This window comes from Oratosquilla oratoria, chromosome 26 (assembly GCF_046742065.1).
Source record: "Oratosquilla oratoria isolate Oo_2021 chromosome 26, ASM4674206v1, whole genome shotgun sequence".
Lineage (NCBI taxonomy): Eukaryota > Metazoa > Arthropoda > Malacostraca > Stomatopoda > Squillidae > Oratosquilla > Oratosquilla oratoria.
In genome coordinates, this window is record NC_134802.1 from 49334793 (window position 1) to 49359719 (window position 24927).

At 40.4% G+C, this 24927-nt stretch overlaps 1 protein-coding gene across 1 annotated transcript; it reads left to right on the forward strand.

The window, feature by feature from the left end:
• Window positions 1–125: 125 nt before the first annotated feature.
• On the forward strand, window positions 126–24927 carry LOC143039541 (neutral amino acid transporter 9-like). The gene is made up of 13 exons (XM_076209709.1): window positions 126–257; window positions 4439–4627; window positions 12505–12576; window positions 12896–13025; window positions 14892–14989; window positions 16312–16469; window positions 17016–17195; window positions 19294–19503; window positions 20070–20182; window positions 21185–21283; window positions 21436–21540; window positions 21680–21921; window positions 24473–24927. Exons 2-13 carry the CDS (start codon window positions 4446–4448, stop codon window positions 24642–24644), a joined length of 1761 nt encoding a protein of 586 aa, XP_076065824.1. The 5' UTR covers window positions 126–257; window positions 4439–4445; the 3' UTR covers window positions 24645–24927.

Below are 24927 nucleotides of genomic sequence, written 5' to 3' on the forward strand. Positions count from 1 at the left end.
TGAATTAAAGTTTGTTGTGTTTTTTATGTTCATGATAATGAAAATTGAATATTATGCTTCTCGAATATATCTACCCAAACAAAAACTTGGTATTCTTAATAATCTCCCCTCCATATCATAACAAGGGATTTTTAGACCAATCTGGGGATATTCCAGTATCTATGGGATTTTGGACGTTGTGGTACATTTGGAATCCATTCAGTAGACCTTGGGTAGGAGTGTGTGGAGGTAGCGTGGTGTGAAAGTCGCCAAAGTTTGTAAGTCAAAAATACTAGGTTCTGAAGCACAAATTGATTATTTATTTACAGGTTTAGAACGTAGTCCGATGAGTATACAAAGGGATTCCAGCTCTTTCCATAGGGAAGTAATGTGATTATCATGTTTGTTCCGCCCCCCTCACTTATCAAGATCTGTTAGAGTATTTGATTTGTAAGCATTGACACAATTAAGGTTAAGGTATTACGTAATGCTCACTTGGTTGTTTTGAACTTCTTAAAGAAACTGTATAGACAAATCTCGAGAAATATGCATATGCCCGAATAAAGTAGAGGTGAACATGGCCCATTAGGAAAATATTCGTACATTCTCAGTCTGAATATAAAGGAAAACAACAAATACCGTGAATTATTATTATTATACTCGTGCATGGAAAACTGATGTTGCGGTGAATTGTTTGTTCCCACGAGGTATGCCTGACTGGTGTCTTCACATTTCTTTATAATTTGAGGACCTTAATTGGTGAGAGATATAGAACGAAAGTAGATCAGCACATCGAAGCACATTGGGTCAGAAATAAATTTGCAATTAACTCGCGATTAAGACTGGTGGAAATTAACATATAAAAAGTCACGTATAAGTGTCATCTAGTACTATATGTTGATGTGCAAATTGTAGGTTAGGATAGGATAGGTATTGCCAAAGTACATTCAAAATTAAAAGGTACAGCAAAAAAATTGCCATACGCCATGCAAGTCACATGAACGTGATTGTCTAGAGGAATGGTGATATTCAAGAGCAAAGTATAGTGTATCAGTATTGTAAATTTACCACACTAATTGTAACATCACACTACAATGGAAAGAGTATTCATTAATAAGATTTGAATGAAATAGATATCTATTGTTACAAATAAGTATTTGGAGATTTCAAGCCCTCTAACAGTTACAATGTATTGAAAAACCCCAGAAGAACATAGTTTTCATGTGTTCTACCCAACTACCCCAGGGTGGGTGTAAAATGCTGATGAATTTGCTGATCTCAAACACTATTTTCATTCTTCTCATTTCTTTATTTTTCAGTATTTTAAAATAAAATTTAAGTATTATATTCTTGTAGAAAAACATCATTATACTTTATATTCTTGTAGAAAAACATCATTAAAAATAACTAAAGCATTTTTGAAAAAAATTATGCAAGTATTGGAAGACAACTTATTGAGATCTCAAAGGTTGGTTGCGTTTATTTTTTTGTGAATACAACTCATGGGAGATCAAAGGTTGGTGGTGTTTCTTTTGGTAAGTACAACTCACTAGGATCAAATGATATTAGAAATACTTTAGGAAAAAAAGATCAGCAAAATCCAAAATGACCGTTTAAAATGCGCAAAAACTGCTTCGAATATTTAATCAAAAACACCCACCTCAACATGGAACTTTTTCAAAATATTTGATATCATTGGAAAGATAAGGTTTCAAAGAACAATATACTAAAATTTCATTTTGAAATACTGAAAAATAAAGAAATGAGAAAAGAATGAAAATAGTGTTTGAGATCGGCAAATTCATCAGCAGAAGCATCAGCTTTTACACCCACCCACTACCCCAGCCTTAGGGGAAAACAGACTCTATGCCAGGCATCATTGTACATGCATGCATACATACATATAACAAGGGGTTTTCCTCCTTTACAAGGGAGATAGCCAAAGTCAAAGGCATAAAACCACTCCCACCTATTTCATCCCCGCACTCCTCTCCAATTCACCACCCCTCCCTCCCTTCCTTCCTCTTTTCTTGGTTCATGCCCACTGCCCCAGCGGGCATCATTGTAGCATTGGGAAAGCAATTGAAATCTCTAATTCTTTCAGTTTCACCGGGTGTATTCTTAAATTGTTTGTCTTTCATTATCAACAATCCACTGGTATTGGAAGGGGGACAGCAGATAGTTGTTAGCTTTTTAGTATTTGCGGCGGTCTGTGTAACCTAACATCAAGAATCAAATGACAGTGGTAACAGCACAGAGCCATTCTTGGTGGTGTAATGGGCTGAAGTTGAGGAACAACAAAGTGGGTAAAACAACAGCTCTTCTCCTTTCTAAAGTGGCAGGACATCTGGGTACTAACTATGGTAAAGGTGCAATGTTCAAGGCTGCGATAGTGAGAAATTGTGAACCATGTTTATCAAGTTAAGGTAGTGTGTGCTCATTCAAAACTAATGCACAAATATGTTGCATAGTGGCACTGGTGTCATGCTAGGCCACATTAGGCTGCTTGAATGTTGAATGCTTACCTTACCTAAGTGAATGCTTACTATAGTGAAAGTAAAATTGGTAAGACTTGAAACTCATAGGAGGTGCCTTTTCTTGTCTGCCCTAGTCTCAAACTGGTTATGTTTTTAGATATATTTACTCGTGTGCTGGTAATCCCATTTTCAGTGAAGCTGTTCCACTTATTCACTATTCACTACCCTTGAATTAGAAAAATTGTTCCCTCTTTACTGCTCGCTGACGTGGTTTCATTAACTCGAGGCTATGACCTCTTGTTTCTAGGTTGCAGTTTCTGGTAACCAGTGGGAATGATATTTGGGGTCCTGTTACTGTAATTGTAAAAAATTGAGTGCTCATATATTTGGAATGAAATCATTTATATATATGGCAAACATTAAAGGAGCCAATACAGAGCCCTGTGGGACACCACTTGTATCTTCCCAGTTCGAGTTTTTGTCTCTAAGTACCACTCTCATTTTTCTCCCACTTAAGAAATTTAATTCATTCCAGTAGTTTACCTTGTATTGCTCCAATTGTTTAAATTTTTCTTGTTAGCTTTTTATGTGGTACTTTGTTAAAAGCCTTCTGCAAGTCCAAGAAGACTCAATCTGCCCAACCATCTCTTTCTTGTATTATTTCTATTAATCTTGAGTAAAAACATTAAGTTTATGGTACACAACCTTCCACTTCTAAAGCCAAATTGTTTAGTATTTAGTATTTTATTGTCTTTTAAGTGTTTGATTCATTTGTTCCTGATAAATTTTTCACATATTTTTGCTACTGTGCTTGTAAGGGATACTGGTCTGAAGTTTGTAGGATTTTCTTTGTTTCCTCCATTATATATTGGTACGATGTTTGCATTTTTCCAATCATGCAGTACCTTTCCTTCTTTGAGTGAGAAATCTATTATCTTGTATAATATGTCCATTAGTTCATCAATACACTCTTTCAGTATCCAATTTGCAATTCCATCAGGTCCATGTGATTTCCTAACATCTAGGTTTTTTTATTTGGTCTCATTTCTTTCTGTGTTACCTTTATTTCTTTCATTTTAGGGGATCATTCTCATTGTCCATCTTCCCAAATTTGTGAGCTCTCAATTGTATTTCTGTCATTGAGGTATTGCCTTTCCAACAACAACAACAGTTTTGTCGGGATTAATGGTACATACAAGCATTATATATGATTGTTTACCACTATTCTATTTTCCTATGTTTTCCAAAAATTATTTACAATAATGTATAGTTATCTTTTACTGCCTGTATATGCTGTACAGAAATGCAGTTGAAAAACAAAGCACTGTATTTGATGTCTTATAAGACGCACTTACAAAAAAAAATCTCATAAAATCAGCCTGTGTAGTACAAGGCCAAAGTTCAGTTTATGGGTAATGGCCAATAATAAGTGTATGGCAGCAGCGGCCCTTTAATCAAACTTCAAATTCTTTTGAACATATAAACAAAGTGGTGGTTGCTTATAAAATTCTTTTGAAGGTATAAACAAATTCAATTCTTTTGAACATATAAACAAAGTGGTGATTGCTTATAAAATTCTTTTGAAGGTATAAACAAAGTGGTGATTGCTTCTATATTCCCCCCCCCCTCCAAGATAATGTATACAAGTTGTACATACTGGTAATTCATGTAAAATAACACCAGTCAAGAAGAAATTAACTGATGATGCGTAAAGGTGCGAAAAGATCTAGATCTGGACTGGGAGCCGGAAATTAAAGGAACCAATTCTCAGGATGCCTTTGACAAACTTCTGGAGGTGTAGTGAAGGGTGGTTCTCATGAATCGCTTGTAGGCAGTTATCAGTCTTTCTGTGGTTCAAACTCAGTGCTTATAATGGATTTGAGTAGGTTCACTTTCTTGTTTATTTTTACTGTCAGGTCATTGATATGTGGGCTGAAAGTCATATTTGTCACACTATATGCTAATTTAAACATTTCTTACAGGCATTAGATGGCATCTGCACCATACTTCCATCTTGATGACGATGATGATGACGACTCATCAGGAGTTGAACCCGAAGTGCGCTCAGACTCGGAACTTCAGAGAGAAACGACCTCAGTACCTCAACGGGGAGCACTCTCAGATGATGAGACCAGGTCCCTCTTGAAAACTCGCTCAGCTCCTAATTATGGGTGAGGAACAATGAATATGCTTTTATAAAGTTGTACAGGTCACTGAAGGGGATAAATTGCATTGATGGAAGAGATCTGATTAAAGTTGGGAGAGCTTTAAGAGGTCATGGAAGTAAATTAAGAAAGACAGCACAGGAAAAGGATGTGAAGAAATAGTTTTCCATGTAGATGTATAAGTATGTGGTATAACTTAGGTGGTATAGCCCAAACTCAAACAATACACGAGTTCAGATTTAAGTATGATAATTGGAAATTAAAGATATAGATAAAGTTGGAACCGTACATGAATTTGAGTCTAGGTATGTTAGAAAATTAGAGAACAGAAGACAGGACCCAACAATCGTTGCTCCTTTCCTGTATACTACAATTAGGTAAATACAGGAGGAGATGAGAAAACAAGGGAAGGGTCTGAAAAACTTGCAAGTATTTGCCTTCATGAACATAAAGGTACTGCTACAAACTGATTTTAACCTATTGACTGCCACTGCCACTTGTATAATGCTATTAACCAAAGTCATAGGTATTGTTGTTGTCGTTCCCTAGACTGTCTGTCCGAGCAGTCCCGTCTCCCCAAGGAATGCCACAGCCGAAACTGGGTTTTCCCACAAATCCTTTATAGAGTGTATGGTGTGTTGTTTGCGTGCATGATTGTGTATAATGTAGTCTTCCATTATGTGTTGTATGGTATGGGGTGAAGTGTTACATTCTGGGCGGCTGCTCACAATGCGGTCATCCAGCCTCTTCTGGTGGCTTAGAAGTGCTGGGTGGTGGCCGAACCGCAGTCTGGCCAGCTGGACTCTGTCCTTTCGTGGGAGAGAGGATTTAGAAGGGTGGATATCAGGGAGTCTGGCATGCAGCAGTGTGTTGTCTTTCAGTGTGTTAATGGAGCGGTGAGTGATATGATTATGAATATGTTTCCGGAGGCTGGTATTTGGTGGTTGTGGAGGAAGAGAAGAGAGTATCTGTGTGTGATACAGGTCTTTGGGTGTTGTTTTAATGTTTCTTGGTGTGTGTGGGTGTTCTGCTATGTAGTGTAGCAGGTGTGATGTGTTTGTGGTGGCTGCGGCAAGTGTTTGTGTGCCTCTCATGTCAAGGTGGTCCTTGACTTTGAGGACTTTTGTTTCATGGTGTAAATGGTCTGTAGGTGTTGTATTTGTGCAGCCTGTAATTGTTTTTAGGGCTTTGTTTTGTATGATTTGAAGGGTGTTGTGGTGTGTCTCACTGAGATTAGGAGCCCATGCAGGACTCGCATAATTCATCACTGAGCGTATGCATTGTTTGTATATTGTTGTATTAGTTTGTTTTGTCCAAATGTTGTTCCAGTGATTGACTTAAGTGTGTTAAGTCTAGGTGTGCATTTGTTTTTTATGTTTGTGATGTGTTGTTTGAAAGACATGGATGTATCGTATGTTACACCAAGAATTTTCGGTGTGTTTGTGTGTGGTATTAGAGTGTTGTTGATGTAGAGATGAGGTATGTATTTGTGTTCTTTTGTCCAGTTGGTGAGAAGTGTTGCTATTTTGAGTCTGTGATGAACCATGTGTTGAGTGTATCAAGGTTTGGCTGAATTATTTCTGCAGCTTTGTCTGTGTTACGATGTGTGCATGTGATTGTTATGTCATCTGCTTAGGAAGAGATTTGTATTTCTGAGGTGTCTGGTGTGTCAGGTGTTGTATGCATCTCCTGTACATTTTGAAATGTATTTCTTAACATGACTTCTCTTAGGAATGTAGAGAGCAGGATGCCTAGTCCCATCATTCTTTTCCATTTTAGCCATCTTTTATGACCCAAATGGGAAAGCTTGATGACAGTATTCTTTCTCCCCCCTGCCATAGGGGACAGAGGCAAAAATTTAAATGTATATTCAAAGAAGTGGTACAGGACAGTATTGAGAGGTGCGAGGGAACAGCATAATGAAGGGACATTCACAGCACAATAAAGTAGCATCATTATATCCTAAAAACAAAAGTGAAGGCATAAGGGGTGCTGGAGGGCCTTGGACCAGCACCCTAAGGTTTGGGTCTTTTAATGTGCGTGGATGTGGTACAGATGAGAGTAAAAGGGAAGAGATAGGTAGTATGTTTGTGAGAAGAAAGATGGATGTGTTGGCTTTGAGTGAAACTAAGTTGAAAGGGAAGGGTGAGTGTAAGTGGGAGGTTATCAGGAGTGAAGAGAGGGCGAGGGAGGGAAGGGGTGGCTATTCTAGTAAGTGAGGAGATAGGTAAACAGGTAGTGGAGTGGAAGGAGTTTTCCTCAAGGATAATGTGGATGAAGGTGAAACTGGGAAAGGAGATGTGGGTCTTTGTAAGTGCATATGGGCCTGGCAGTGAGAAGAGCGTGGAAGAAAGGGAGGCCTTTTGGATAGATTTAAATGAGTGCATAGAGGGTTTAGGAAGAAATGTCAATGTAATAGTACTGGGAGACCTTAATGCTAGGGTGGGAAATGGTCCAATCGATGGAGTGGTTGGGAAGTGTGGAGTTCCAGGAAAGAATCGTAGTGGAGAGTTGATGTTGGAAATGTGTCTAGAAAGAGAGTTGATGATAGCAAATACAGTGTTTCGGAAGAAAGTCAAGCATAAGTACACATGGGAGAGGGTGGTGGAGGGAAGGGTAGTAGATAGAGCGCTAATGGATTATGTAGTGGTAAATAGGATTATGATAGGAAGAGTTAAGGATGTACATGTGCTAAGGGGAGAGGGTGGGGGAATATCAGATCATTTTTTGGTGGAAGGTAAGCTGAGAGTGGAGGATAGATGGAGAAAGAGGAAAGGGACAAAAGGTAGGGAGGTTCTTAGAGTGAACTCCTTGAATGAAAAGGAAAAGGAGAAGGAGTACGAAAAGAAGCTGAAGGAGAAGTGGGAGTGGGAGGGAGTAAAGGATGGAGCAGAGATGGGTGTGGAGGAGGAATGGGGATGGTTCAAGGAGGGAGTCTTAAAGTGTGCAAGGATGGTGTGTGGAACAAGAAGGACAGGGGGAAATAGAAGAAAGGGTAGTGAATGGTGGGATGAGGAAACAAAGAAGGTTGTAGAAGAGAAGAAGAGAGCATTCACAGATTGGTTACAAAAGAGGACGGGGGAGTCATATGAGACATACAAAGAAAAGAAAAGAGAAGTAAAGCAAAAGGTAAAGGAGGCAAAGAGGAGAGCAGATGTGAAATGGGGTAGGAGTATGACAGAAAATTTTGAAAGTAATAAAAAGATGTTTTGGAAAGAAATTAAGAGAGGAAGAGGAGGCGAATCAAGTAGGGAAGAAAAGGTAAAAGGTGCAGATGGAGAGATGATAATGGAAGAGATGGCAGTAAGGGGAAGATGGGCAGAATATTTTAGGGAGTTGCTAAATGTGAAGGAGGACAGGGAAGGAAAGATAGCTGCAGTGGGAAATGCAAAGAAAATGAGAGTGATGAGTGAGGAGAATGGAGGAGAAATAAGGAAGGATGAGGTGAAGGCAGTTGTTAAGATGATGAAAGCAGGTAAGGCACCTGGTCTGGATGGATGCCATGCAGAATGTCTGAAAAAGGGAGGTTCAGTGATGGTGGACTGGTTGGTGAGGTTATTTAATGTTTGCTGGAGAGAGGGTAGAGTACCGGAGGACTGGAGAAGTGCCTGTATAGTTCCTCTTTACAAGGGAAAAGGGGACAAGTGTGAATGTAGTAGTTTCAGAGGGATTAGCCTGTTAAGTGTAGTAGGGAAGGCTTATGGGAGGATCTTGATTGAGAGGATTAGGAGAGGAACAGAAGGAGTAATTGGTGAGGAACAGTGTGGATTTAGGACAGGTAGAGGTGTAGATCAGATCTTTGTGGTAAGACAGATATGTGAGAAAGCTATAGGAAAGGGGAAGGATGTTTTTTTGGGCTTTTATGGATCTGGAAAAGGCTTATGATAGGGTAGACAGAAAGGCACTGTGGGAGGTTATGCAGATTTATGGGATAGGAGGAAAGCTTTTGGGAGCTGTCAAGAGTTTTCATGAGAGTAGTAGAGCTTGTGTCAGGATTAGAAATGGAGAGAGTGAGTGGTTTGAAGTAAAGGTGGGACTTCGTCAAGGATGCGTTATGTCGCCCTGGCTGTTCAACTTATACATGGATGGGGTGGTGCGAGAGGTGAATGCTAGGGTAGTGGGTCAGGGATTGGAGATGGTTAAAGAAAATGGAGAAAAGTGGGAGGTGAGCCAGCTGTTGTTTGCGGACGACACTGCGCTTGTGGCAGGGTCGGAGGAGGGATTGAGGAAGCTGGTGGCAGAGTTTGGGAGAGTATGTGATAGAAGAAAGCTAAAGATAAATGTGGGTAAAAGTAAGGTGATGAGATGTACAGCTGCACAGAAAACTATCGTTAGTAAATCACGCTAATCATTTTGACACAAAACAACGAAACTATTTGAGACAAGTTGAAGTCTCCATCGGAAACGCTGGAACTATTATTCGATTCATATTCATTCAGAAGGAATTCGAACAATTCGAACCCCAGAAATACCAACCCTTCGGTATCATAAGGTTATGTTCATTAGCGAATGTTTCGACACCCCTACTAACGATAGTTTTCTGTGTAGCTGTACAAGGGGTGAAAGTGGCAGTAGACTGGAAGTGAACATTAAGGGAGAGCGACTGGAGGAAGTGGATAGTTTTAGATACTTGGGTGCAAGTGTAGCAGGAAAAGGTGGAGTGAAGGTGGAGGTAGAATGTAGATTGAGAGAAGCGAGTAAATGCCTTGGTGGATTAAAGAGTGTAATGAGGAATAGACATTTGGGAATGGATGCGAAGAGGAGACTGTATGAAGGAGTGATTGTGCCAACAGCACTGTATGGGGCAGAAACGTGGAACATAAGAGAAGAAGAGAAAAGGAGTTTGAATGTGTTTGAGATGAGGTGTCTGAGAAGTATGGTGGGGGTTACTAGGCTGGATAGAGTGAGAAATGAGGAGGTGAGGAGGAGAACAGGGGTGAAAAAGGAGCTGGGAGATAGGGTTGATGAAAGAATATTAGGATGGTTTGGACACATGGAAAGAATGAGTGAAGAAAGACTAGTAAAAGAGGTATGGAAGGCAGATGTGGAGGGAGTGAACATGAGGGGACGTCCTAGGATGAGGTGGATGGATGGGGTGAAGGGGGCTTTGGGGAAGAGGGGAATGTCTGTTGAGGAAGGAAGGGAGAGGACGGAAGACAGAGGTGAGTGGAGAATGGTTGTATGTGGATGATGTTGTGATTGCATGAGGAGGAATGGGCGGGGGGGTGAGGTAGTATGTGTGAGTAAATTTTGACGCAGCCCGAAGGGATTTCTCCCCGTCCTCTCCTTATATGCAAGGGGGGACAGAGAGGGTGGGTTGCTGATTAAATGAAGCAGCCTTGTTGTGGATGTGCTGTGTCTTGCGACACTGCTTCTGACCCAGGGGGGGGGGCAAGGTGCAGGGATGACCCGTCATCCAGGAGGTGCTCAGATGAGAGGGAGGGTGGGAGGGGTGTGGAGTGTATTTAGGGATGAAATGGGTGGGAGTGTTTTTATGCCTTACCCTTTTTGGCTACCTCCCTTGAAAGGGGGAAAAGCCTTGGTATATGTATGTATGTATTTCTCTGAGTAGATATTTCCTCTAACACAGACAAAATTGTATGTGGCTCTGGTCCATAGGGGCACCCCATATGGTCCTAATATCAGCTGAATGATATTGCACAAATTTTTACCACACAAGATGATGCAGCTAGTACCCTCTTACGAGAAGCAGAGAGAAAAAGTTTAAATATATTTGAGATGAAATGTCTGAAGTATAGTAGAGGTTACAAGGTTGGATAGAGAAAGAAACGAGGTGAGGAGGAGAGCAAAGGCGCAAAAGAAGATGACAGGTAGGGCTAATGAAAGATTATTCGGATGGTTTGGACACACAGAAAGAATGAGCATAGAAAGATTAGTCAAAGGTGTGGAATACAAATGGAGAGGTGGATGGAGTGAACCTGAGGGGATGACTGAGGATGAGATGGATGGATGGGGTGAAAGGGTCTTTGAACAAGAGGGGAATTTCTGTTAAGGGAGAAGACAGGAGATGGGGGTGAGTGGAGAATGGCTGTGTATAGATGATTAAATCTGTGCTGCAAAGAAGGGAAGAGGCAGAGGATGGGGAGTTAGGGAGTGGTTATGCATGAAAGATATATTATCACAGCCCAAAACAATTTCTCCCCATCTTCCCTCTTTCTGCATGGAGTGATGGAGAGGATGGGTCAAGAATTGAGTGAAGTGGCCTTGCTGTGGATGTGTTGTCGTGCTGAATTGCTTCTAACCCAGGGCAGTGGGTGGGATATAAGGATGACCCATCATCTGTGAGGAGCTAAGATGAGAGGGAGGAAAAGGGTGGTGAAGGGGAGTGAGTGAAATGTGTGGGAATGTATACATGCCTTTTGATTTGTCTACCTTCCATACGGTGACGCCTGTGTAGGCGTCATGAGGAGCAAGTGGGTACACGAGGCTGCCATTTCAGCATCTTGATTATATTTATTGTAGTTGTACCTGCATGACCCCCATACTCTGTAAATTGGCTTCATCATATTTTCTATGGTTATCAAAATTCACGGGTGAAAGAGAACGAGCAATACAGGGGTTACTTTATTTTTTATAATGCGAGTGTTATGACGCAACATCACACGTCTGGCAGCTAATGCTGCCCGTGAGATTTTGGCCTGGAGTGAAGGGGTTAATCCTTCTATACAATGATGCCTACATAGACATCATGAGATGCGAGTGGGTACATGAGGATGTCAGTGTTGGCATCTTGATTATGTATATTTTGTAGTTGTAGCTGAGTGACCCTCATATTCTGTGAACTAGCTTGATCATATTTTCTGTGGTTATTAATATTCAGTAAAAGTGAATGAGTAATACAACTGTACAAACATACATATACCAAGGATTTTTCCACCTTACAAGGGAGGTAGCCAAAAAGAAAAAGGCATAAAATCATTCCCACCCATTTTACAATACAACTGTAACTTTATATTTTATAATGAGAGTATTGTGATGCATCGTCAAATCATCATACATCAGGCAGCTGATGCTCCCTGCAAGAATTTAACTCATTGAAGAAGTCAAGGGGGGGAGGTTCTTGGTATATGGATAGATGGACCTTTTCACTTTGAAACCAGAAGCCCCAGGTAGCTCGGGAGTATCTCCTGGGTAGCTCTATGGTTATCTTGATGCTGATACTTTCATTACTTCATGTATAAGTTGTTTTTTGAAGGGATATTACAGATGTAATCATTACTTTGTCACAAGGAAATTTCATATCCTTTGGTAGCAGAAGGAATTTCTTCTATTACAAATACCCAGATTTAACAATGTTCTGAAAGTTGAGCAATGCCTCATTCATTTTCCCAAGCACTAGGTAACACTGTCACATTCCTTTTGTGCCATGACTCGTTTGATCCAACAAAATCTAATAAAAAAACAAAATACTGCACCATTATTTGTTTATTTATTGATTTCTTAAATTTCACGCTACAAAGTCCTCTATAAGGGGCACTGTCCTAGCCTCCCGATAGGGGGGAGTTTGTGATGTCAAACTATATCATCATCATTTTATTTTATTTTATTTTATTTTATTTCAATTTTTATTCTCCATTGGGTGACTAAGAAAGTAAATTGAGGAGAGATTCTGATATATAGTGGAAAGGAGGTTAGCTGGTTTATTCTTATGCGAATCTTGTTCCGTATGAATATTTTAGTTTGATTGAATTGATATAAAGTAAGCTTTACACTTCCTAATGCATCCATACTCTGAAAAGGAAAATAATTTTTACTGTAGGGAACTAATATTTTTTGTGGCTAAATTGGAAGGGTAATAGAAATGAATGTATGCTAGGTGTGAGCTTCTTTATTTATTTACTTATGGATCTGTTTTTCCTCAGAATTAATCCCTCGACTTCTTGGTCCAACACTTTTGGTCCACCACCCTACACCGAGAAAAATAAGCCCAAAAGGTGAGTAAAAGCAGCAACGACTGCAAGAGAGAGGCCAGACACAGGGTATGGTTATGTAAGGAGTCGGATGATTGTCCACTATGTTATTTCTGAAGAAGCCCTGCCGGGCGATTTGTTAAATACATTGGTTCCCATACTCTGCATTTGGCCTCTCTCCAAAAGCCCAAAAGGTACAAGATAGTGGCACTTTTGATTATAGCACAAGTTTTTTCCAAATAGTAATTGAAATAATGTATATCTTTGTAATAGGCTAATTTATTTGATACTATAATAACCTTGTGTTGGGTGAAAAATTTATAACCTGTCCAACATATTGCAGGAAACCTTTTCACTATGGATCTACTGGAGGCACATCAGTTTCTAGAGATGGTTCTGAATCGCAATTATATCAGAGATACAAATATTATTCAAGATTAAGAGCACCAGTACCTGCAGAGGAGCATGCTTTGGTAAGTCGGATTTTTTATTTAGTTAGGGTTGATGAAAGAGTATTGGGATCGTTTGGACACATGGAAAGAATGAGTGAAGAAAGATTAGTAAAAGAAATGTGGAAGGAGTGAATGTGAGGGGGCATCCTAGGATGAGATGGATGGATGGGGGTGAAAGGGGCATTACAAAAGAGAGGAATGTCTGTGGAGGAAGGACAGGAGAGAACAGAAGATAGGGGTGAATGGAGAAGGGTTGTGTATGGATGATGCTGTGATGCATGAGGGGAAGTGGGTGGGAGATGGGGGGTGAGGAAGTATGTATGAGAAAAAATTTGACGCAGTCCAAAAGGTTTTCTCCCCGTCTTCTCCTTTTCTGCATGGAGGGCGGGGGGGGGTCGCCAAATTTCTAAAGTGGCCTTGCTGTGGATGTGCTGTCTTGTGACACTGCCTCTGACCCAGGGCAGTGGACAAGATGCAGGGATGACCCGTCATACAAGAGGTGCCAAGATAAGAAGGAGGGTGGAGGGGAGTGGAATATATAGGAAATGGAATGGGTGGGAGTGGTTTCTATACCTTTTTCTTTTTGGCTACCCCCCATGTAAGGGAGGAAAAAGCCTTTAGTTATTTAGTTATTATTATTATTATTTTATATACATACATATACCAATGGCTTTTTCCCCCTAACAAGGGAGGTAGCCAAAGTCAAAGGCATGAATCCACTCCCACCCATTTCATCCCCACATACTCCACTCCCATTCATAATCCCTCCCTCCCTCTTTTCTTGGCTCCTCCCTGATGACTGGTCATTCCTGCATCTCGCCCACTGCCCTGGGTCAGAAGCAATGCAGCAAGACACAGCACATCCACAGTGAGGCAGCTTCATTTAATTAGTGACCCCCATCCCGTCTCCCTTGTGCAGAAAAAAAGACGAGGAGAAATCCCTTCAGGCTGCATCAAAATATCATTCACACATACTCCCTCATCCCCCAATCCTTCCACCCACTACATTCCATGCATCACAGCATCATCCATACACAACCATTCTCCACTCACCCCTATCTTCTGTCTTCTCCCTTCCTTCCTCAACAGACGTTCTCCTCTTTCCCAGTTTCTCAGTCATTTTGATTGAAACTGAAGACTTGAAATGAACTTTTTACTGTAGAATTAAGCAAGTGGCCCTTGAGAAATCATCCTTGTATCAGTTCATTGCCATTGCTCTCTCCTTACCTGTGGCTTTCTGGTAACTGGCAACAGTCTCAGAAGACAATGCCATAAGTCACTCAGGGGTGACGTGTTGTTGTCTGGGGACTGTCAGCATGGGGCATTGTAGTATGAGGTGTTGTACGTCTTCCGTGTGGTGGTTGCATCTGGGGCATCCCAAGTCTGGCCTATTATATGTTGGTATTAACCTCTTTGGTATGGTGACACTTGCGTAGAGGTTGTGAGGTGCGAGTAGGCATTCGATGTTGCTGGCGTCAGTTTCTTGATTATATTTATTTTGTAGTTATAGCTGAATGACCCCCAAATTCTGTGAACTGTTTTGGTCATGTTTTCTGTTTTTATTGTTACTCAGAGTGAAAGAGTGAGTAATACAGTAGTGTGATGCATCGTACATATGGCAGCCGATGCTGCACTGAGAATTTGACTTGTATGGAAGAGGTTAATGTTGGATGGTGTCCCAAGTGCATAGGTAGCCAGCCAGGACATATAAAGGGTATAGGTTTTAAAATTGACAGATTACAGTTAACAATTATGTTTTGTGGGTACGTGTTTTAAGTAAACTGGAGGTGACTGTGGCAACCAAACGGTAAACGTAGCTTAGGCAGCGCTCATGATCCAAGGTTTTATTATTGCACTGAAAAGTTAATCCTTGATGCGCAATTTCAGGTCTTACCAGATCACATCATTCCACCAGAATTTTTCCTGCCGTACCTTCCAGCCAAATTTCAAGGAGTGGATGGCAAACAAGCATCATTTGTTACTATGTGAGACATTTTATTTATTTTTTCCTTAATGAAGAAAGCTGTTCTTATATGCATTTAATGATGTATATACACTTTATTGAACTGTACATTATGTATGTATATATATATATATATGCGTAAATAACCACTAGGAAAAAGTAAACTAACGAAGCAGAGCGCTTTCGTGTAATTACATCTTCAGTGCAGATACAAAGAAGGAATTACTTGTTTGTATGTGCAATGAATATTTAATTAAACGAAAGCGCTCTTGTTCGGTAGTTTAATTTTTGCTAGTGGTTATTTAAGCATTTTTGAACACACGCTCCTAGTGTTTTTATTGCATATATATATATATTACAGGTGAAAAATGTAATCACACATTTGTCAATAACGTAGAAACCACTGTTGGAGTAGAAAAGACTGGAAACGGGGAATCTATATATTTCGATTGCAAACTGCAATCCTCTTCAGTAGATACAAATAAGAGAGAGGGCGTACTGTTTAAGTAGCACCCTTCACAAAAGAAAGGGGAACATGGGAAGATATCTCTACCCTCTTCTCACTCCGTATGTGAGGTCAGGAGGCAAATGAGCTTTCACTAGGTTGGAGATGAAGAGTCCGGACATTATGTCCGGGGACCATTGCCCCTTTGAAATATTCATGTTGGGCTGAAATTCAATGATCTGGATTTATAAATAAGCTCAGCTCTGTCCCAATCTAAACAATGTTTAAATTGCTTAACATGTTGGAACACAGCTGAGCTATCATGTGCATATTCAATGGAACGTTTATGTTCAATCATCCTGGTATTCAAATCCCTTCCAGTCTGTCCGATGTAAACTAAGTCACAACCTTTACACGGAATCGAATAAACCCCTTGGCTCTGTTCTTCTTTTAACCTTTGATGGACATTTACCACCTTTTTATTAATGGTGTTAGGGTAATAATTAATCAAATTTAATTTGTCTTTGGGAAGAAACTTGGTCGAGGGAATGAATGATTCCGAAAAGGGAACGATTAAAGAGCTCTTACCCAATGAAAAATTAGAGGAAGTAGGGGTGGTGAAAAAATTGGATCTCGCTCGGCTGAGGGCTATATATAGATTCCCCGTTTCCAGTCTTTTCTACTCCAACTGTGGTTGATACGTTATATATATATCTATAAATATAAATATATATATATATATATATATATTTTTTTTCTTTTTCTTTCTATTTGTATATTTTTTCTTACAATATAAAAATGGAATGCAAATAATGTAATACCAAATTAACTAGATTTATACAACAGCTATTATTGAATATGATGTGGAAGTATAAATTAGCTGTTTAACTTTTGTACAGAATAGCAATCTGGAATACAATGATGGGGACGTCGCTACTCACAATGCCGTGGGCTTTCGGACAAGCTGGTTTTGTTGGAGGGCTTCTTATTATGATATCCATGGCTGCTCTGTGCCTCTACACATCCTACAGAGTTCTAGTGCTCCAAAAGGTTATGGGTAAGTTGCTCGTTCAGTCTCTGTCTTCGTGTTTGAGTACTGCTCCATTAACCACTTCCATACGGTGACGCCTACATAGGCATCATGAGGAGCAAGTGGGTACGCAATGATGCCAACGTCGGCCTCTTGATTATATTTATTGTAGTCGTACCTACATAACCTCCATTCTCTCTAAACTGGCTTCATCATATTTTCTATGGTTATCAAAATTCATGGGTTAAAGAAAACGAACGATTGAGCACTGACTTTATTTTTTATAATGTGATTATTATGATGCAACATCGCAAGTCGGGCAGCTAATGCTGCTAGACGTGCGATGTGTCCCGGAGTGAAGAGGTTAAAGCCTCGTTTAGATTTTATATAATCATTGTTCTTGCATATTTAACTAGTTGTATTATACAGGAAGGGAGCTGTGCTTGTGGTGACCCATCTTTGTATCTTTCAGTATCAAGTTTGTTCATGATTTAAAAGTATTTAATGTTGCATATATGTGCTTCTATTTGCTTGTCATGAATTAAAAGTATTTAATGTTCTTTTTTCTTACAGGATTGGAAGGTCCACCCACGGAATTTGGTCCATTATGTCGAACATTGTTCCCTGGAATAATTGGGAAAGTCGCAGAAGGACTTGCCGTCATTTTCTCAGTTCTGACCTTGGTTGGAGCTTTGATCGTGTACTGGGTTTTGATGTCAAACTTCCTCTACAACACTGGAGAAATAATTTACCGTATGCTTTTATTGTTTTGTAAATGTATACATGTTTATATGTACATATACCAAGGGCTTTTTCCCCCTTACAAGAGAGGTAGCCAAAGTCAAAGGCTTGAATCCATTACCACCCATTTCATCCCCACATACTTCACTCCTATTCACCACCCCTCCCGCCTTTCTTGGCTCCTCCTGGATGACGGGTCATCCCTGCATCTCGCCCACTGTCCTGGGTCAGAAGCAATACAGCAAGACACAGTAAGGCCACTTCATTTAATCTGTGACTCCCCTTTCTCTGTCCCCTCATGCAGAAAAAGAGAAGACAGGGAGAAATCCCTTCAGGCCATATCAAAATATCATTAACATGTTCTCCCTCATCCCCACATCCCCCACCCACTCCTTTTCATGCATCACAACATCATCCATACACAACCATTCTCCACTCCCCCTTATCTTCTTTCTTCCCCGTCCTTCCTCCACAGACGTTCCCCTATTTTCCCAAAGCCCCTTTAACCCCCATCCTTCCATCACATCCTTGGTCACCCCCTCATATTCACTCCCTCCACCTCCGCCTTCCACACCTCTTTTACTAATTTTTCCTTGTTCATTCCATGTGTCCAAACCATCCCAATACTCTTTCATCAACCCTACCCCCCAACTCCCTTTCCACCCCCATTCTCCTCCTCCACCTCTTCATTTTTCACCCTAGCCTAGTAACCCCTACTATACATCTCAGGCATTTTATCTTAAACACATTTCAACTCTTTCACTTATGTTCCATGTTTCTACCCCATACAGTGCTGTTAGCACAATCACCCCTCCATACAATCTCCTCTTAACATCCATTCCCAAAGTTCCATTTCCCATTACACTTTTGAATCCTCCAAGGCATTTACTTGCTTTTCAATCTACAGTCCACCTCCACTCCTCCCTTTCCTGCCATATGCACCCCTAAGTATCTAAAGCTATCCACTTCCTCCAGTCTCTCTCCCTTAATACTCACTTCCAATTTATTGCCAAGCACTCCCCTTGTACATCTTGTCACCTTACTTTTACCCACATTTATCTTCATCTTCCTTCTTTAGAACACCTTCCCAAGCTCTGTCACTAACTCCCTCAATCCCTCCTCTGATCCTGCTACAAGTGCAGTGTTGTCAGCAAATAACAACTGGCTTATCTCCCAATTTTCTCCATTTTCTTTAACCATCTCCAATCCCTGACCCACTACCCTTGCATTTACCTCTCACACCACCCCATCCATGTATAAATTGAACAGCCAGGGCGACATAACACATCCCTGATGAAGTCCCACCTTTACCTCAAACCACTCACTTGCTCACACTATCCATTTCTAATCCTGACACACACTCTACTAATATGAAAACTCTTGACTGCTCTTAAAAGCTTTCCTCCTATCCCATTTATCTGCAATACCTCCCACAGTGCCTTCCTGTCAGAGTAGGATGCTTAGTCCTATCCCTGTCCCATTTTTGTTGCCTTTTATGACTCAAATGGGAACACTGTGGCTGTATTCTTTCTCCCCTACCACAGAGTTTGGCAAAAAAGGAAATGTATATTCAGAGTAGTGGCACAGGAAGTAATAAGAGTAGGGAGACAGCATAACAGAGTGACAGTTGCAATATAGTAAAGCACTTGTATGTATATATATTTTTATCTGTATCTTTATTTTATATTTTAGCCTGAAGGGATTTCTCCCCGTCTTCTCCTTTTATGCATGGGGGGACGGAGAGGGGGGGGTCACCGATTTAATGAAGCGGCCTTGCTGTGGATGTGCTGTGTCTTGCGACACTGCTTCTGACCCAGGGCAGTGGACAAGGTGCAGGGATGACCCGTCATCCAGGAGGTGCTAAGATGAGAGGGAGGGTGGAGGGGTGTGGAGTGTATACAGGGATGGAATGGGTGGGAATGATTTTATGCCTTTTCCTTTTTGGCTACCTCCCTTGTAAGGGGGAAAAAGCCTTGGTATATGTATGTATGTATGTATTTTTATTTGTGAATAGAATCTTGTTAAAAAATCAGGTAGAGGTAAGAAATGAATCTCACTTGAAAGTCACTAAAAACCGTAACTGATTTAATTTTTATTTTTTCATAAACAGAGAGCATCTATGGCCAAGCAGATAATCACACTGAAGAGCTCCTGTGTCCTGCAAACGAGACCATGACAGGCGTGAGACTTATGGACCCACAAGACACATTCCATCAATGGTGGCAGCTGAAAGGAACTGTACCTTTGTATCTGATATTACCTTTCATCTTCATAATCAACCTGAAGGATGCCACTTTCTTTACATATTTCAATTCTTTAGGTGAGTACCTTCGCTTTGTCTCCATCACATTTGGAGGGAATCTGTGGTGGGTACTATCATGTAGTGGAGGGACCAATAATGAATATCTGCTTGCAAGATGGACAGCAATGTTACTCATTTTGAAAACCTACCAGCCCCCTCGTCCCCATTAGGAGGTGCAACCCTCATAGGTTGGCACTTGGTCTAAAGCTATTCACTTCTGCCAGCCTCTCTCCCTTCCAATTACTGCCATCCTCTCCCCTTGTACATCTCGCCGTACTTTCACCCACATTTACTTTCAACTTTCTCCCTGGCTCAAGTACATTGTAATTACATATGTAGTCAAGTGACTAGGTGGTTAGTTTGGAAACAGTTAAAGGACAGATTATCATTACTACAAGAGTGGGACTGGTGCAGACCGTTACAGAGATTATAGTCCAATGGTTTGTGTTGTAAACAAGATTACTTTTCACAATTTCGTGGGTTCCCTAAGCCACAGGTCTCCAACATGAAAAATCTTTAAAAAAATATTGATATTATTCAAGATTTGTTAGTGCGTGTTTGAATTTTTTCTTTTATTTTTTCAGGTGCAGTGTCGGTCATTGCAATGATTATCTTTGTGATCTCCAGGAGCGTTCTTTGGGGGTTCAACTACAACTTGACAGATGTTGATGACCCCTTTTATGTTCCTCTGTTTAAGGTCAGTGAGGTGGAGTTTTATATACAGGGTATGCCAAAAGATTAGATGTATGTGCATACATGCATATACCAAGGGCTTTTACCCCCTTACAAGGGAAGTAGCCAAAGTCAAAAGGCATAAAATCCACTCCCACCCATTCCACTCGTATGCACTACTCCCTCCCTCTCATCTTGGCTCCTCCTGGATGATGGGTCATCCCTGCATCTCACCCATCACCCTAAGTCAGAGGCAATGCAGCAAGACACAGCACATTCACAGCAAGGCCACTTCATTTAATCTGCAATCCCTCTTATCTGTCCCGTGATTAAAAGAAGCAGCCTTGCTGTGGATGTGCTGTGTCTTGCTGCATTGTCTCTGACCTTAGGCAGTGGGCGAGATGCAGGGATGACCAGTCATCCAGGAGGAACCAAGAAAAGAGGGAGAGAAGAGTGGTGAGTGGGAGTGGATTATGTGGGGATGAGGTGGATGGGAGTGGATTTATGCCTTCGACTTTGGCTACATTCCTTTAAAGGCGGAAAAATCCCTTGGTACATGTATCACACTTTGATTTGAAGTCTTATATGGCCATCTCCCAGAGAAGGCAATATAAGACTTAAAAGAGGTGCTAAGATAAGAGGGAGGGTGGGGGGGTGGAGTGTATTCAGGGATGGAATGGGTGGAAATGATTTTATGCCTTCCTTTTTGGCTACCTCCCTTGTGAGGGGAAAAAAGCCTTGGTATATGTATATATGTATATTGCCTTCTAAGTTGTTCCAAGTATTTACTTGTTTGTATGGAAAGTTGTAATATAGTATGTGATTTACATCTTTTGACTGTCAAAGGGGAAAACTGTTTTTCTTATGTTTCTCAAACTTGAATTCTTACATTACACTACTCATATCCAAGATGCTCTCTTCTATTGGATCTGTTACACTATAGAATAACTAATTGGTAAATCGCCCACATTTTCTTTTTAGACTAACAGAGATATGTTATGTTTTATATTTTTACTTGAATTTTCAGAGTTCATTTATGGTTCTGATTGGTACTCTTTCTCTGGCTTATTTCATCCATAATTGCATAATTACAATCATGAGAGGAAACAGACATCAAGAGAATAATGTAAGTTCATGTGCAGACTTTTGTAGTAATTTGTTGAAATCTTCACATTCTTTAATTTTCCAAATAGTGATGAAGTAAAACATTATGAACATTTTAAGAAAACGATTCATTACCGACTTACATTTAAATCTTCACTTGTCAATTCCATACAGGTGCGGGATTTGTCTATAGCGTACACTCTCGTTTCTGCAAGTTACATTCCAGTGGGCGTGCTCTTCTACATGTCCATTCCTTTGGCCAAATATTGTATAGCTCAGGTTTGTCTACGGCTACGTTGATTATGAGAGACTATAGAAAATTGTGTAATTATATATTTTAGTGTGTATTTGCATCAATGTGCTAAGCATATTCTTTAATTATTTTAATTTTGTATTAATGTTCGTTTCATCTTTCCAGAACTTTTTGGACAACTTTCCTCCGCACAACGTCATTCTAGCCATATGCCGAGGATTCTTGTTTTTCCAAATGTTTACAGTGTTTCCTTTACTCACATACTTCATAAGAAACCAGTTATTTAGCTATTTCTTTGGAGCACACTACACTCTCAAAATGCGATGGCTTCTCTTTCTAAATGGCCTGTTGCTGGCAGCTTGTATAAGCACTGCAATATTGTACCCAAACGTTGGAATTATCATCAGGTAAGATTTGGGTTTGCCTTTACTTTTTTTAGGAATGTCCCCTGTGGGGCTACAAGGAGAAGGATGCCTAGTCCCAATCCCCATCCCTTTCTTCTTGCCTCTTACAATCCAAGTGGAAATACTTGGTGGCAGTATTCTTTTCCCCCACCACAAGGAGGTACTAAGATAAGAGGGAGGGTGGAGGGGTGTGGAGTGTATTCAGGGATGGAATGGGTGGGAATGATTTTATGCCTTTTCCTTTTTGGCTACCTCCCTTGTAAGGGGGGAAAAAGCCTTGGTATATGTATGTAAGATTTAGGTTTGACCATAGTATAGTTTTGATCAATTTGTTACTACAAACAACTGAAATATCAGTAGTTTGAATAAACACTCATACAGACACAAGTGTTCAGGTCATTAAAGGGATAGATTGCATTGCTAGAAGGGATCTGATCAAAGATGGGAGGGATTTAAGAGGTTATTGAAGTGAATCAAGAAAGACCATATGTTTAAAGGATGTGATATAATTTTCCGTTTAGATTTATAACTATGTGGAAAAGCTTAGAAAGTGATATAGTCCAAGCTCAAACAATACATTAGTTCAAATCTAGATATGACGGTTGGAGATCAAAGACATAGATTAAGTTGGAACCATACATGAATTTGAGTCTAGGTATGTTTAGAAAACTAGAGAATATGAGACAGGACTCAATGAGCATTCCTCCTTTCCTGTATACCACAATTAGGTAAATACTCACTTTTTTCCTATCTTAATTTTTCTGAGGTGCTAAGATAAGAGGGAGGGTGGAGGGGTGTGGAGTGTATTCAGGGATGGAATGGGTGGGAATGATTTTATGCCTTTTTCTTTTTGGCTCCTTGTAAGGGGGAAAAAGCCTTGGTATATGTATGGTATATTTTAGTTATAACATACATATACCAAGGGGAGGGTGGAGGGGTGTGGAGTGTTTTCAGGAATGGAATGGGTGGGAATGATTTTATGCCTTGTCCTTTTTGACTACCTCCCTGGTAAGGGGTAAAAAGCCTTGGTATTTGTATGTAATTTTTCTGACATCTTCCACTGCCATATTCAGAGCCTCCCTATCCTGGTCACTCAACAAGTCCCAGAAATACAGTACCCATCTTTCCGTGACTGCTTCTATTAGCATCTGTCCATTTGCACCCTATATTTTTTCCTCTTCCCCTCATTATTTTGCTTATCATGTTACTTGTGCTTTTGTTTTTCACAACCTCACACACTTCTTTCAATTTCTCCGGGTGTTTTCTCTTTTCTTTTAATTTGTTCACTTTAGAACAGTGCTTCTCAACTTTTTCCACTACATTGTCCTCCTTCATGAATTCAAAACATTTATGTGGCTTTCCTTCATTTTCTCCCAAATCGTGGCCATGCCTATTGATTTGGCTACCTCCCTTGTAAGGGGGAAAAAAAGCCTTTGGTGTATAGATCTATAAATTTGTACAGTATTCCTTGTTTGAAAATATGTACATACATATACCAAAGGCTCTTTCCCCCATAGAAGGGAGGTACATACATATATACATATACCAAGATTTTTTCCCCCTTACAAGAGAGGTAGCCAAAAAGGAAAAGGCATAAAATCATTCCCACCCATTCCATCCCTGAATACACTCCACTCCCCTCCACCCTCCCTCTTATCTTAGCACCTCCTGGATGATGGGTCATCCCTGCACCTTGTCCACTGCCCTGGGTCAGAAGCAGTGTCGCAAGACACAGCACATCCACAGCAAGGCCGCTTCATTAAATTGGCGACCCCCCATGCATAAAAGGAGAAGTCGGGGAGAAATCCCTTCGGGCTGCGTCAAATTTTGTTCACACAAACTACCTCACCCCCCATCCCCCTGCCCATTTCACCTTATGCATCACAACATCATCCATACACAACCACTCCTCATTCACCCGTCTTCCATCCTCTCCCGTCCTTCCTCAAAGCCCCCTTCACCCCATCCATCCACCTCATCCTAGGACGTCCCCTCATGTTCACTCCCTACACATCTGCCTTCCATACCTCTTTTACTAGTCTTTCTTCACTCATTCTTTCCATGTGTCCAAACCATCCTAATACTCTTTCATCAACCCTCTCCCAACTCCCGTTCTTCTCCTCACCTCCTCATTTCTCACTCTATCTAGCCTAGTAACCCCCATCATACTTCTCAGACACCTCATCTCAAACACATTCAAACTCCTTCTCTCTTCTTCTCTTATGTTCCATGTTTCTGCCCCATACAGTGCTGTTGGCACAATCACTCCTTCATACAGTCTCCTCTTAGCATCCATTCCCAAATGTCTATTCCTCATCACACTCTTCAACCCACGAAGGCATTTACTCGCTTCTCTCAATCTGCATTCTACCTCCACCTCTTTTCCTGCCACATTTGCACCCAAGTAGAAGTGAGGTAGCCAGATAACAAAGTCATAAAATCCACTCCCACCCAAATACATAAAATATGTAGTAATTGTAGACAAATACTTGTGAATTCAAATATATATGAATCATGTATCTTTATTTGTTCTCATTTTATATCTACTTTTCAGATGGGTTGGAGCTATTTCAGGACTGGCGTACATTTTCATCCTCCCGTGCGTCACTTACATGTATGCTCTCCACACGCAACAGAAGCTCTCTTGGACAACGGCCAGTGTGCATACCTTCCTTATCATTTTAGGTCTTGCCAATTTTACATCTCAGTTTTTTATAAGTGAATAAGACATCAGGAGATTCAAGGACAATGCATATTGTTGATAATTAATTTTTTTTTTTTTTTTTTTTTTTTTTTTTTCTCCCCCTTCAAATTTAGATCTGGAAATGTTTGTGTATCTCAGTAAACCGATTAAGAGGTCTGATTGTAATGCTTCATTTTAAATATATTTTCCTGCCGGTGTGTAATGTAAATAAGATATGTATATTCAAATTTGTAAGTAAAGAAGTGATTTTTTTATTAAAGTACTGTTTATAGTAAACTATGGCTTCTAGCTGAGCCATTAGGTTA

Coding starts and splice junctions, on each gene's coding strand:
- LOC143039541 (XM_076209709.1), top strand. CDS start 4,446: ATGGCATCTGCACCATACTTCCATCTTGATGACGATGATGATGACGAC. Junction 21,284..21,435: donor ACAGACATCAAGAGAATAAT/GTAAGTTCATGT, acceptor AATTCCATACAG/GTGCGGGATTTGTCTATAGC. Junction 21,541..21,679: donor CCAAATATTGTATAGCTCAG/GTTTGTCTACGG, acceptor TCATCTTTCCAG/AACTTTTTGGACAACTTTCC.